Source organism: Calonectris borealis, chromosome 1 (assembly GCF_964195595.1).
Source record: "Calonectris borealis chromosome 1, bCalBor7.hap1.2, whole genome shotgun sequence".
Classification (NCBI taxonomy): Eukaryota; Metazoa; Chordata; class Aves; order Procellariiformes; family Procellariidae; genus Calonectris; species Calonectris borealis.
Genome location: NC_134312.1, coordinates 146,265,316 through 146,280,743, shown reverse-complemented (window position 1 = coordinate 146,280,743; position 15,428 = coordinate 146,265,316). Strand labels below are relative to the sequence as shown.

General features: G+C 43.9%; 1 protein-coding gene across 1 annotated transcript in view; it reads left to right on the top strand.

Moving 5' to 3' along the window:
• GABRA5 (gamma-aminobutyric acid type A receptor subunit alpha5) overlaps positions 1-14,796 on the top strand; it is a 58,811-nt gene extending 44,015 nt beyond the window's left edge. Inside the window, exons 7-10 of the mRNA XM_075134928.1 lie at positions 4,728-4,871; positions 10,586-10,738; positions 12,114-12,325; positions 13,276-14,796. Coding sequence (XP_074991029.1) covers positions 4,728-4,871; positions 10,586-10,738; positions 12,114-12,325; positions 13,276-13,578 — 812 coding nt within the window. The 3' untranslated portion in view covers positions 13,579-14,796. The remainder of the gene's footprint in view (positions 1-4,727; positions 4,872-10,585; positions 10,739-12,113; positions 12,326-13,275) is intronic.
• Positions 14,797-15,428: the final 632 nt, after the last annotated feature.

Below are 15,428 nucleotides of genomic sequence, written 5' to 3'. Positions count from 1 at the left end.
GTGATAAGCCTGCAGCCATTTATCAAATGTCCACTAGAAATAAATGTCTGTTGTCATTTTCTCACTTTTAATAACATTATACCTCTCTGTAATTTTAGCTGTTCATCTCAACTGCTACCTTCTTTCTTTTTTTTTTTTTTTTTTTGCTTTTTGAAAGAGGGAGCTTAGAAGAGAAAGAATAATTTAACGAGGCTTCCGCCTTTCTTTGGCAAGCCAGGAAAATGATTGTAAAGAACACTAAATAAATTATTTGGATTCATAAAAACAGAAGCAGCCCACTTGCTTAAAGTAGAATAAACACCAAGCACTCACTTGGATTTTCAGTGGCTTTGAATTTGAGTTTGCTTTTACAGTAACACCAGCAGCGTTCTCCCACAGCCTCTCCTACATTTTTCTATCACCCTTTGGGAGATTCCTTGTCCGTCCTGTGTGTACCAGGTGGAGGACGTGAGGGCCTTATTCCTTTATCAGCAGTAAACCTTTCTTATAACTCCAGAAAGCATGAGCTGAAGTTCTTTAGTCCTTCAGCGAGCATGGCTGGTAGGCAACCTACTGGAAGCTTTACTTAAGTGGAGGAAGGTTTTTACACAATTTGGTATGACAGTGAATAATGCCATCTCTTCATTAGCACCTGCTCTATCCCAATAGCAAAATAACATTATTCTAGACTACTCCCACACTTTCAGCTTTCAATATGACTGTGCCTAATCATTCTGCATGGGTTATCAGCAGCAGAGCTGGAGCTTTTGTAGTCAAGTTTGGGATATTTGAGGTTTCTGGAAAGACGTGGCAGAAGGTTTGAGGTAGGAAGACAACTACCTGCTACAAGTACACAGGTTTATCTGCCTGGAGGTTTATCTAGATGACCAGAAAAGAGATGGTAAGTGATTCAGCTGCAACACCAACGTGCATGGGGTGGCCTTTTCCTGTCAGAGCTGTAAGTTTCCCTCAAGGGTGCGTATGGACTGAGGGGGTGGCTGTATCTTTTTACATTCACATTCATGTTTTGACATTTTCTCAATTCTTCTCTTTCTTCCAAAGAGGCTTAGACACTCAGAGCCTAGCCCATAGTGAAGAAAGGAGGCATTAAGCCAAAAATCTTACATTACAGCTTTTTAAAACATAGACCATGCTTTCTTACATTTGCATGGAAGATAGATGAGAACCATATCATATATGTGATCCTGCACAATAGATTATCTCTAGACTGGGCTAAATTCATATTATTCCTAATGTGACAGACTTCTCTGGAGGGGGGAGATCACTGCAGGCTGCATCAGTTTGGGGTGGGCTCCGCAGGGACACATCTGTCACCCTACCGTGTCTTAAAGCCCTGGCTATAACCATCCTGCACAAGAACCTCTTCTAGCTGGGCTATTCTCCCTTCTCCCTTAGATACTCTACTCCTGGCCAAGCAGTAGCACAGCTCTCTGTCTTGTAGCCTCGCAATAGATGTTTTCCCGTGAGAGAGGACCTGCAGGCTGGAGTCCTCCCCCCGGCAGGGGCTGGCCTCAAGCTCTGCTCTTGCCTGCCTGAGTGCTCTCTCTTCTCGCCAGCTGGCCTGGGACGGGCAGCCTCCCTTCCCTGCCATGGTTTCAAAAGAAAGCAGCCTCACAAAGTATTGCTTGGGCGTACCTGTAAGATCTGGGTGGAGTTTTGGCACCTTCTGGCCTCTGTCTGAATTACAGATTTTTTTTTACAGGAGGAGATGCTGGGCTTCTCCAGGGTCGGAGTCTCCAACCCTGTACCGGTGCATGTGTTTAAGCACCCAGTAAAGGCTGCAATTCAAAGCAGAGGCACTGATTTATTTTAGGACCCCCAAGGCTAGGCAGAGCAGAGGACTAAAGCATCTGAATACTTGTTAAGCCTTACAGGCCTATGTTCCCGTGTAGTCGCAATTTCAGGGGAGTTTGGTTAGTGCTCGCTCCGGCAAGCGTCTAGTCGGGCTGAATTATTGTGTGTCGTTGGCAGAAGACAGGACAAACCCCATCATCCCAGTGCCTGGCATCCTTGCAGTAACAGGGAACTGCTGAGGTGGGATACATCTGAATCATCCCAGCAAGAAGTCCAATGCTTTTTTTTTTGCATAGGAGGTAACATAGGTAAAAATCAAATTCTGTGACAATCCCAAGTCTGCCTGTACAAATCCAACATTCACTGGCGATATCAGCACGTGAACAACATACACCAGATAAGGATTTAAAAAGGAGGGCTTTCTGCAGCACATTTTTAAATGGACCCATCTCTTCCTACTTGCCTTCTCCAGATCTGGCTTTGGAATTATTTACAACATGTGAACTTGTAATCATCTCTGAGATGAGAAAGTACCTCAGCTCTAAAGGGAAGGTGAAATTCCATCACTTTTTGTGATGCAAATATTTTGAAATAGGGAAGACTTTCCTTCTTAGCCTTTCAAATCGGATCATGAGATGTAATTACAGTAATTTTACTGCACAGCTACAAACACAAGCACATGGAAGGCGTGTGGGCAGTCCTGCATGGCTGCATGGCTAACAAAGGATGCAGGATTTATAGATCCTCAACTTCCAAACCCTGGATCAGCTCCAGCCCTGAATACAGCAGCAACAACTGTCAGATACGTGACAAAAAAGATTGCATCTCATCATTATCTTTCTAGTGACAGTAGTCCATAATTTTTTTTCGCAGAAGGTTATCCACTGTTTAATTACCACCCCCCTGCCCCAGTTAGGAAATTGTATCCTATTCTTCATCTGAATCTGCCTGAAACCATCTTTCAGGCACTGAATTTTTCTTTTCATTTTGTCAGTGGTACAAGAGATTCACCCTGGTTTTAGATTTCTGTATGCAAGTATCTATACTCAGCACTTGAGTCATGTCTCAGCTTCTTGTCAGTGAGCTAAATAAATTGAGCTCCTTAAGCTTCAAATCATGACTTGTTTTCCAGTCCCTGGAGATACTTGTGACCCTCTTTTGAACTCTCTTCCCCTCTCTGTCCTCGTTATTTCCATCTCTTTTCTGAGGTGTGGCCAACAATGTACGAATAGCCATAAACAGTGAGAGCAAAGGTGTATCTAGCCTCGCGTCCTGCCTCTGGCAGCACTTCCCACAGATGCCACGGGAAGATTAACAACAGTGAAAACAAGGTGCTGCTTTCTTCCCTGCTACCTGCTCCAGCATCCAAGTGATCTGCAGCTCATTGTGCCACACACATATGTTCTTAACCTGGGATCACTTCCCATTTTCTGCTTGACATTCCTGGTTGTATGGATCCGGGGACCGCCTTAGCCTATTTCTTGCCATTGCAGTGCCTCAGAAGCTCACGTTGCCCCGCTGTCTGTGAAATTTTTTAAGTCCTCCATGGAGCTGCAGCTTTCCAAGACAGCTTACTAGCTCTAGCAAACAAAACTCGCAGTCTGATGGAGCCAGTACACACGATCCTTCAAGCTAACCTCTTGCCCTTGACTCTTACGTCCTTATCTGGAAAGCCACTGTGTGTTGCCTCCTGCAGAGGTTGCACTGAACTAGGGTGTGAGTTTTTCCGGAAGGAAATATTTTGTGCCCCCAACTTAAAAGTTACAGAGTGCAGAGGTGAGATATTGGTATAGTATTTGACTTCAGACCGCTTCCAACTCTACCTGCTTTTCACCTCCTATTTGGAGAAAAGCCTTGCCTGCTTTCCAGAGATTTTAGTACAATGGACTCCAGCCTACTGTAACACGCCTACAGTAATGTTACCTGAAAGCTTTCAATGATGGAGGTGTTCTAAAAAGTGTGAGAGCTACTTAAAGTGAATAAAATATATTTAAATGTATAGACGGCTCCTGGATTTTTTAAGAATCTCTGCAGAGAAGGCTTAAAAAATAAAACCAGCATTGACTGTCTTTCTAAAAGAAAATTGAGATTCCCTCATAATAGCGTAATTATTTCAGGTGTTAGGGCATTAAAAATAACAGCAACATTATAGAGGAAGGAATGAGTTGGCAGTACTGCCACCACCTTTGTTTCCTAGGACTTCCGAATGAATGTGAGAGAAATTGTATCGCATTCACACCTCCAGGTGTGCAGGTGTTTCCACACCACCACCCATTCGCTCTGGTAGGCACAACCCCCCCCTCCTGCTCTCCTTCATGCAGTCTCACCCCCGAATCCTGTCTCTGCTCCTCAGCATCGCGGGCACAGGCAGACGCATCCCAGCTTCCTTTATCCACAGCCGTCGCCTGCACACAAGACCTACCCCCTCATCCACGCGTACGTATCCCAAAGTCAGCACATACGCACCAGACCCCGCACTTGCACACAGCGTCACTTAGTATTTTATCCTGGAGACCGGACGAGACACAGAGGTCTCCGTTGTCCAGACACTTAAGGTGCCTGAGTCCCTTTGAGGGGGGATTTCAGCAAAATGCCTTTTGCAGCTTGCTGGGGTTTAGGAGCTGCCAGCTAGGTCAGTATGGGTCTGAGCTGCTCTTTCCCGAATTGAGTGGTTGTGATGGATTATATTTATACCTCTACTGTTCCAGCTTTTGACAAACCATCCCACACATCTGTTATATTAGAAGGTTTCAACCTAATATTTTTTGAGCTGGGCATATGGGAACATGATTATATCATCTTTATTTGTTTTTCTCCATTCACTCTCACTCCTCCATTCTTCCCTCTCCCCACCATTTATCATTTAAGGGTCCACTAAAATATTACACTGTGTTTTTTACTCATCACCGTCCTTTTTTCCCCCTTGTCAACAGATGCTTACCCCAATTCTGAAGTGATCTATGTGTGGACTAATAGCACCACAACATCTGTGGTGGTGGCTGAAGATGGTTCACGACTTAACCAGTACCACCTGATGGGACAAACTGTAGGAACTGAAAACATCAGTACCAGTACAGGTAGGGAGAATGTTTCCACCCTATCGTTGTTGATAGCAGGAGCAGGAGGGGAGATCCACCGGCTCCGGTTATTTTGCAAGAAGGCTAGGGAAGCATCTGTGGGACCTGGGGCGTTGGGGAGATCCTGTGCAGGTTCCTGGCTACTTAGCAAAGGCACCGAAACGCTGACAGGGTTATATGCTGGCTCTTCGGTACATTGCAAGGCTGTTGCTGAAGATGCATCCAAGCCCCTGCTATTTAACGGGAACACGGGAGAAGCTGCACGCAGCTTCTTGGTGTCTGCCTTTGCTGCAGCTGCCAGCGCTATTGCTGTCTTATTTCCCTGTGGGAGGAACCACCTCGGGAGACAAACACCACCCATGCATTAGATCCGTTTCAGTCATCGCTTTAAAATTATTTGCTTGATGAAACCGCACGGGGGGACGGAGCGGAGGGCAGGTGGGGGCTGTGGCGTGGCTCTGCAGCGTGTCCAGGGGACCATGTGGCCGGAGAGGAGGTGCAAGCCCCGAGGATTCCCATTTCCTCCCGGGCTGCAAGCGGAGGCACCAGATGTGGCGGCATTAGGGAGGCAAAGAAGCTTTAATCCCAGGCCAGGCACCCACGTGAGCCGTGCTCCCCTGCTTCTTAAGGCTCCCACGTAATGGCAGCCCTGGGCGCGCATTGGCGGGGAGACTCCCAGGGGGGCCGAGGCCGGGACGGGGCTCACGTGGGCTCGGCAGGACGGGGGCTTAACCAGGTTACACAATGCACTCGTCCGGAGAGCATTGGTGGCATCCAGCGTGGGGTGGTGGCATCCAGCGTGGGGGCTCCTCAGCCTGGAAGCAGAATAGCCTGCCCTGAAGGGATTTCCACCGCTGCTGGTTGCACGGGGCTTGGGGAGGGGGAAGGGGGCAGCCGGCAGCCTGCAGCAACACGGCTGGGAGCAATTGCTGCTGGCAAAGCACAGCAGGGTCTTCTGGTGATGTGCTGTGACCCTGGAGAAAAAGGATGGGCTCTGAGCCGAAGGCAGGATGGTAGAGGTCAAGGTAGAGATTGAGTTAGGAACCTGTTACTGTCCGCAGGAGATTTAGGAGATGTGAAAATAGGTACACGTATGCTCGCACACAAGATTAGTTGGACGGAAACATGAAGGCACGTAAAGCTTTCTGCTCAAACTGTCCAAACATGGCAAATAAAGAGGAGGGCAGCTGAGCTTGCCGCTTACTCTCCAAACAGGAGACAAAGTGAGGGAAAGCTTTCCTCGGGCAGCACCGCGGAGCCACAAAACACAACCACCGTCTCCATCCTATAGAGCTTCACCCCCTCCCTTGCCCATTTCAGGAGACACAAAGCTGTTGCTAAAGCAAAGATATCTAAAGTCAAGAGAAGCATATAGACAGAGTCAGAGCAGCCACCGCTGCAGAAAATGGAGGAGTTCGCTATCTCCCATTAAAGAGCAAAGACACTTTTTTCCTTACCAGTTTACCATCATAGCCGCGTTGTTTTCTGCAATGAATGGCAGCTCCCCTCTCGCCTTCATCGTCGCCAAGAAAAAGATCCAGAGGATGTACTGGAGCATCTCCTACAAGCGCGTCCTGCTCCTCAGAGCAAGAAAACCATCCAGCCCAGGCAGTGAGTGCTCCAGCGTGTCAGCCCCGCGCCACTTCCAGTTTGCAGCTTTGCCTGTGAAAGCTCCTTGTACTCCTCAGCCCAAGGAAACAGGGGACTCCTCAGGCAAATCCCAAAGTTTCTGCCCAGTAACCACCTCCCTCCTGTATCGTAAGATTTAGGCTAATAAATGCTTCTTTTCCAACGTCAAGATTTTATATTAATGTCCTGGGTTACATCTGGGCTGGCTGGATTCTGATTGCAGGATGGATCACAAAGAGCAGGACACAGATTGTAACCGGGGATTAACAAAATACAAAAATCCGATTTTGCACAGGGAAAGCATCAGTCAGTGATGGATTTTCTGGACTTCATCAAGCTCGTAGAAGGCCAGTAATCAGGGTTACTTATGAACGGCCGTCTAAAGGATTTCTTCCTTCTATTGAATTGTTGAACGCGGAAACAGAAAAACCAAATAGCTATTGCACAAATCCAAGGGCTTGATTTTTTACGGGTTTTTTGACACACCAGTCAAACTACACAGCCCTTGCAGTTGCATAGGCAAAATGTTTGTGTATGTCATAGGACATTTATGGTCTCCTTTCTAGCAGACTTTGGTTTTTTAAATGGAAATGCTGGACCTGCACCAATCCCTTGGGATTCTCCTGATTTTGTAGGCAAACCGCTAAGTTTGGCTGTCTTCTCAGGAAAAATATCCTGGCACTCCCAATTCACCAACCAACCAGTCTTGAAATTGGGAACATTTTAGCCATGCCACAGAAAATAGCTCTGACATGTGCCACTTGTTTGTGGGGGTTTTTTTTGTTGGTTTTTTTTTTTTTGTGCTAACATCCCCAGATGTCATTCTCCCAAAAGAGAAGAGATTTAACTACTCACGCTGCTTCCAACAGGCCCAACATCTGTTATGTCCTGGTGGTGCAAGTGCTGAAAACAATCAGGTACGGGATTTGGGTCCAAGTGGATCTCGCTGCTTTCCGCAAATAGTTGCGGAGTTCTGTTCCCCATACCCAGAATCTCTCATTGCTAACTTAGGATCTGCAGTGCCACAAAACAAAATAAAAACCCACTCTTTTATCTTCTGCCAGCTGGAGCCTGAGCTCTGAAATATCCAAAGCCTAAGTAATAAAAGAAGCATTCAACCCTCCATTTTGCACCAAATAATTCTAGTTTTTCCTTGAGATGAATCTTTCCCCCTGCATCACTATAAAAAGGACACAGGCATCTCTCATGGGCCAAAATATTCTGGGTGTCAGCATGGTCAGGGGCTGCGGTGTCACAGACCTAACGTCAGGATCTTGCCAGAATAGTTGTTGATACACCTAAGTCCAGGTATATCCAGTAAACAAAAAAGCCTGGGGGCTGCTCCGGCCTCATTAAATTACTCTATTGAATCCCAGCATAATGGCAATGGAAAAATGCGTGTAAGATCCTGGAAAACTGTAATCATGATCTCCAGAACTCCATCATCTAGATACCAAAAAAAAAAAAAAGTAGCAGCTTTTAAAGCATAAAAAGACCCTTAAGACCAGCAGCAGCACAGTAGCGTAGCTCGGTGAAGAAATGCAGCTGTTTCTGCTCTAGGGCTTTTCGTTATTGCTAAATTTGTTATTAAAATTGTTTTGTGCAGTGATGAGTGGACCCCATCAGGAACAGGATTCTCTTCTAAGTGCTACATAAACCTATAACAAAAATTAGCTCTTGCTCAAGAAAGCTTATGGTCTAAGGATAAACAGTGGCCTTACAGAAGTAAAAGGGAGCTTTGCCACTCCAACAGAGCCAGGATTTTGTTCTATATAAACAAAAGGCCAACTCAGGCAGCTTTTAGCTTTACTTTAAGCAGTGGTCCCAGGGCATTAAAAACCAAGCTGTGGGGTTTTCTTAAGCCCTAAGTCTGCTGGAGGAAGCATTCCTAGTGTGTAGGCATTTTTGAAAGGGACAGCATGGGAAATTGGAGAAGATACCGATTGGGAGAAGAGCAAGTACAAAATCAAGGTGATACCATTATTTCAGTGGAGACAAGAGCTTTGATAGGTTAAAGAAAATGATAAGGTAAAAATCAGCTGTGGAGGGCCATCAAAATGTAGGCATTCATTTTCTGCATTTTAAAAAGGAAAAACGAGGGTCCTGTTGCTCTGCTGAAGCTGTGTAGATTTTTTTTATTCCTGCTCCAAAAGCATATTGTCAAAATCAATAATGCACATCGTCACTCCTTAGCAAGCTGGGAAACTGTGACTCAAACACATCCCAGTGCAGTGGCAACTCAGAAACAGATTACATAGACCCTGCTGCTCCTGGCATATTTTATGGGTAATCCACAAACTGAATGCTCCTAAATAAAGAGCAAGTGGGGTTCCTCCTGAGACCACAGCACGTTCAGCATCCCTGGTTCAAAATTACACTAAGTGGAAGGGAATTAGACGTCGCTTCACAGGGATCTTCTCCCCAGTTTCCCAGCATACCCTGTCAATCTCCACATCCCTCTTCAGGGAACTGTTTCTCCAGAAAATCAGACTCCAGAAAGATTGAGGCAGGCTGTCAGGTAAGGTATTTCTTTGCTATTCCAGTCTTTCTGTCTAAAACCCTCAGCACGAACAAGGTCTGTAAACTTCATCCAGAACAACGGACCTCTTCTAGCATAACATATCGGTGCCGCTATACCTGCAAAAGCCCTTTCACTGTAGACCTGTTCTCCGCTAATTAGCCATATTGTCGCTTAGAAATAATCTGCCAAATCTAACTGCTTAGCAATGCTGGCTGCAGCTCAACTCGGGCTGTTCACTGAAGGCAGAATCAGTCTGCTATATATTTTCCTTTTGTGGCTGGTCTATAGGGACTAACAGTCAAGTCTTGCTACAGAGATGATAGCTGTATTTGTTTTATTCTTGAGGACAATATATCTCTCAGAACAGGCATTACTCTGATTCATCAGTACCCAGCTGAATGATGCATGCTTTTAAATTAATTTGATATCAATGTGAGTGGACATCTGTTAGGGCCTGAAGGGCTTCGTTGGTTTTTATTCTTACATTTTGTTTTTACTCTTATTTTTCCTAGGCAAATAGTAGCCTGGTTTTAGCTAGCAAGATTTTGGCTTTGGGGAGCAGTTACCATCAATGAATAGCCTTCAGAAACAGCTATATGGTTTTACAGGAGCAGTCTGAAAGAACCAGTTAAGTTTTGATTTTTTCTGAAACATTAGGGAAGGTGACAGCTGGTCTGTCGATTTTGGAGTGCATTTTTTTAGGCTTTTATTGAAATTCAGAGGACCTGACAAAAGCCAGATTAAGGCAATGATGTGAATTTGGCATATAAAAAAGACATGGAATTTAGCACTGCTCTGGCAGCTTTCAGTGAGTTCTCCATGCAGGCAGTACGATATTAATTGCACAAGTGAACAAGACATGGCACAATGTCTATCCAGCAACACATTATCTTTCCAAAGGCTACGGTGTACCAAATTCTAGGAAAACTGCATGCACTAGAGATATTTTTTTTTTCTGGAGGAGCAATTTAATGGGCTTGGGTACTGAGATCAACAAGACCTCCCAGGATCCATGTGCAAAGCTGCAATTTTTGCAGCACTGACACTGGGACAGGCAGTCCCTAAAGTGCGGTGCAGAAGGAGCGTCTGGACCCGTTCATTCTTGAAAACTGATGGCTTGGCAGTAACAGTTACCCTAATGAGGTTAAGTCCTGCTGCTAAATCAGGTTTCTAAGAGTAGATGGCCTTAATCATTACTCTGGTAAGACAGTTTGTAGGACTGAGTCAAAAACAGGCAGGACTGAGGCAGCGCCAGCAACCCGGATTTTTTTCAGCCTGTGAACATCAAGACATCCCAGGTACATAAAAGGACTGCAGCTTTTCAGTGCAGTAGAAGTAGTCAGTCGTTGTCTTCTGCTTTTGGGGACCGAATGTGAAGACTGGCAGGATCTAGCAGCACCTGTCTCAAGTCCTGGTTTTCCACAGCGCAGAAATCCAGATATTTTTCATGCAATTAAGAATGGCTGAATGGTATCCTCAAATGGGGGGTGGAGCTGGCCTGATTAAGTCCCTAAATCAGTAAGCCTCCCTTATTTTACCCACATGCACATTTTTCTCCTTCTAGGCGAATATACAATTATGACAGCCCATTTTCATCTGAAAAGAAAAATTGGTTACTTTGTCATCCAGACGTACCTTCCTTGCATTATGACTGTGATCTTATCGCAAGTGTCGTTTTGGCTAAACAGAGAATCTGTCCCTGCTAGGACTGTCTTTGGTGAGTATCCCACTTTCTCCCAGCACGCGGGAAGGATCGGTCTGGCTTGTGGAAGTGATTTGCTGTAACAAAACCACAGCGCACTAATGCTTATTTTTGCTTGAGGTGTTCTAGACGTTCCCTTGTTCTCTTCCGGTTTAAACTCAAAATCCATTTAAAAACACTGTCTGGGCCTTTTTGGTAACGTTATGACAGAAACTGCTCAAGAATCAATTACGTGAAGGTTAAGGACAGAAGAATCAGACTGATGTGATTTGGGGTTGGTTTTTTTTTCCACTCAGATAAAATACTGGATGGTTTAGAACAAAAAACCATATATATTCTCATCTTTAGTGTACACTCTAGCTAAGCATTTGAAACAGATTTCACTTATCTCTGTTTTAAGATGTTTATCTGGGAAAAACATGTAGAGGTTAATTAGTGACAATTATCTCTATTACCATCAAACAAATTAATATGATTTTGCATTTAGAAAACATATAGTTACTACAGAAGTTGTCATGGAAAAATCCTTCGGGGTCTCTTAAATTACTCGATTTATCACTAGAAGATTGCAGAAAATAAACACAGTCTTAAGGTTGATGAAATATAAAACTTTCACTAGATGAAAAATGAGGGGAGCGGGAGCAGTTTATTATGTAAAACTTCGTTCAGCTGTTCTGAAAAGAGTCATCCTTCTGTACAAACCTACTGAAATCAGTTGGCAGCTTTGATCAAAAATCAGTTCAGCAAGCTGTATGGGGAGAATACAGGTCCCAGCATCGCTTGGCTCATTGGTGGTACTCATTCTAGGTTTACAAAGCTGTAACTGAGAGTTGAATTTTGTGCTATTGAGGGCATCCTTCCACAGATGAAAGTAGTGGCAGCTCTGTCGTTTACTGACCTATGTGAGATGAGGAGCCACAGTCAAGGAAATCAATAACAGCTAACGTCACACATAAAATCTCCATGTGAGAAAATAAAATCCATAATCCCACTTTATTATGCAAGATACTGCTAAACTGATTTTATAATGTACCACTTAATGAGGGACACTCTACACATACCATGCATCAGTGTACAGGGATAAAATAGCAGTAACATTTTCATTTATGTAACAGCTGGGATACCCTCAAAGATACTTATTTAGATACACGATAATCAGAGACAACCACAACACCACAGAAGTAAACACCTGAGGGCAGAGGCTTGTATTTTTTCTTGGTGAGCAAAGTACCTTTCTCTGTTGGACTGTAATATGCAAACACTGACTGACTTCATGTGGCCTTCTGAGCTATCGTGCTGAATTGGGGCCTGCTCATAACTCATTAGGGATCTCCTAAGGACTACGAAACTCATCTCTGCCTCTTCTTTTTTTTCCCCCCCTCCTTTACAGGAGTAACAACAGTCCTCACCATGACCACCTTAAGTATCAGTGCCCGTAACTCTTTGCCAAAAGTGGCCTACGCTACTGCAATGGACTGGTTTATAGCTGTCTGCTATGCCTTTGTATTTTCTGCATTGATTGAATTTGCAACAGTCAACTATTTCACCAAGAGGAGTTGGGCATGGGATGGCAAAAAAGCCCTGGAAGCTGCTAAAATCAAGGTGCTTACCTTAATTTTTTAAATACCTAGAATAAAAAGCAGTTATTCAGCTTTGCTCAAATAACTGAATGAACAATTTTCAGCTTCTTCGTGAAAAAGGTATTTAATTACCTCATGGCATACTGTCATCTTCCTATAGAGTAATATTTGCAAGGAAATACGCCACCTTCTTTTCACAGAGAGAGACTATGCGTCTCCACCATCCCTATGGAGTGGACTGTTTTCAGAAGGCTATAGGGCATTGAGTACACGTGGCATGGGATTTCAGTGACCAAACTTCTGGTAATAGCAGACATACACTATGAAATGTATCTGACGTATTATGAAACATATCTCTGCAGAGCACTCCCTATGCGCTCTCCCAAATAAGGGACAAAGCTCACATTGAGCTCTATGAGTCAGGGTCCCACCGCGGTATCCCCGATAAAAAAGAGACAAAAGAGCGGTTCTGTGAAAACACAAACTTTTGAGTTTCGAGCTGAAATTAAAATTTTGGAATAGGACTGACTCTTAGCAAATGATCTCCTAGAGAAAGCTCGTACCCGCAGGCGTCCCAAAAGAGCAGTACAAAGAGGGAAGCTAGCAGGGGCAAGGAGCCCTTCACCCCGCTCCTTGCTGCAGGCAGGAGGGTGAGGTTCACCTCTTGGCAGCTGCCCGCAGGGCAGCCACCTCTGCAGGTGCAGGACCGCATCGCCCTGACAAAAGAAGCTGCTAATGCAGACGCCAGGTGGGATCCGGGTCTGGCCAGCCGCTCTTAGCTTTCTCGGGCGTCAGGGGAAGTTTAACCTGAGTAAGGGCTATAAAATCGAAGCAGAAACAGCTGTTTGGGAGTCAAAAGTCGGAATAGCCAAGAGGCATTTGTTAGCATGATTGATTACGGTACTTAGATTTTTGGGTTAATATTTCCCCTTTCTGTTCCTGCGGTCTAATGTTTTGTTCCTTACCCTGCAGAAAAAAGAGCGTGAATTGCTGGGAAACAAATCGACGAATACTTACACCACTGGGAAGATGACCCCCGCACCAAACATGCCAAAGGACTCAGCCCCATCTGTCATCTCAAACACTGCATCTGCTCCAGTGAAGTCTGCAGAAGAAAAGCCCGCTGAAAGCAAAAAGACTTACAACAGCATCAGTAAGATTGACAAAATGTCCCGGATAATTTTTCCAGTGCTGTTTGGAACTTTTAACTTAGTTTACTGGGCCACGTATTTGAATAGGGAGCCTGTTATTAAAGGTGCCAATTCTCCAAAATAAACTGAAGGACTCTAAAGCCACATGTGAGCCATACTTACAAAGCAGATGCTACCAAGGAAAATTTGAGATCCAGACGACTTTCTACATTTGGGCAATATTCTTCAGGAAGTTTTTTGCATGTTTAATAATATGTACAAATAATATTGCCTTGATTGTTTCTACATGTAACCTCAGATGTTTCAGAGACGATTATATTACTTACAGCAACAGATCTTTATAAAAGATCAGAAGACATTGAACATGGCTTCTTTGCTGCTGAGTATCTTGCATTGATAGTTTACAAATAAAATAAGTTATATTTTTTAACTGTTCAAGTGTACTACATATCGTGGTTTTTATACTTCGGATGTACAGTCATACAAATGTAGGCTTAACCTATATTTTACAGAAGAGCTCCACTGTTGTCATCTGATAAGTTACTGAGTAACGCCAATTGTAAATGTGCCAGATTATTAAGTGTAGGGCTATGTTCGAGCACCTTTACTGGTTATAGTAGTGCATTATGCCACAGATAAAACTGCTCAGCCCAATTTTCATTGGAAGTTCGTAAATCCTAATGAGGCTATGCTGATTTTCACTGCTTGAGCCTCTAGCTTGCAGTGAAGTAACATAGGCAGCAGGATGCTACTTGTGTAAATAAAGGTGGTGGAATCTTGCCCTTAAAAGAAAATATGAAGTTTGTTTGGATTTTGCATTCCAAGGAATTTTCTCGAATGATTCTCAGTATTTATTCCAAAAATTAGAGATATATTGCATGAAATTAACATAGATTAGGAACATACTTGTGCAAATAAAACTTTTAACAACAGCAGTAGACATTTTTATTAGGGTAAAGTAAATGATGTTTGGACATTTTCCCAAGAAGAAGATTGCATTATGTTAGCGGAGATTAACAGTAAAGAATTACAGTAATTCTGCAATAATTATTACTTGTTTCCCACAGTGAAAACCAATCAGCCAACACTAAGAAGTGTGATCAGAAAAAAAGATGTGCTTCAAGACAGCAAGGTGTTTCAGTGACAATATTGACAGAAAGGTCTTTGTACTGTCCATCTGAAACTTTTCTATACAACGCCTTGCTGCTGCCAATGTGTTTTGCTTTCACAATGAATGAGAAAATGCAATCTGAGTTTTCAGCTCTTTCCTCTTGGCACCCTTTCCGTGTTCCAGAAGCTTTTGTAATTTAATCTTAATGTTTAAATAAAAAATGCATTCAACATTTGATTGCAAAATGTCATTCTTATACTGGTTATCCTTTTAGAGAGACCAAAAAATCACCACAAGAGCTGGAAGAATTAATTGGAAAGCACACATGCACACACTCGATCACATGTGTGTGGATGACGCATCCTCACTGTTGCCCAGAAAGATACATACTGAGTGAATACAGTGAATTGGGGTGTTTCCGAATTAGGTGCTGTTTTGCTATGGATCATCAGCCCCATGTTCTGTTCGAGGCAGAAAGGAGAGTTTGGGCTTCACTTTGAGGTGAGGGTCTGGTCCAGGACTGGGGAGCTGTCTGGGCTTCTTGTGTATCTTCTCTTCATCCCCTTCATTCCTAAACATTGCCAAGAAAAAATCTCACACATCTATTCCTTTTTGCAGCTTTTTGTCTGATGCTGTGGAATTAGAAATTTGCAAATTCTCACTGGCCACAGAGAAGCCATGGGACTAGGCAGGTGACTAGAAGCTGGTAAAGAGGAGCAAGGGAGGGGCATGCCTGTCTATTAGTTACAGTGCTATCCTCAGCCAAGGCAAGGATTTGGATCTGTTTTCATGTAGGCTTCCCACGTGGCTTTGAGAAGCCACACACCTTGTTCATCATTTCTTTGTTTTTAAAAGTGGGATAA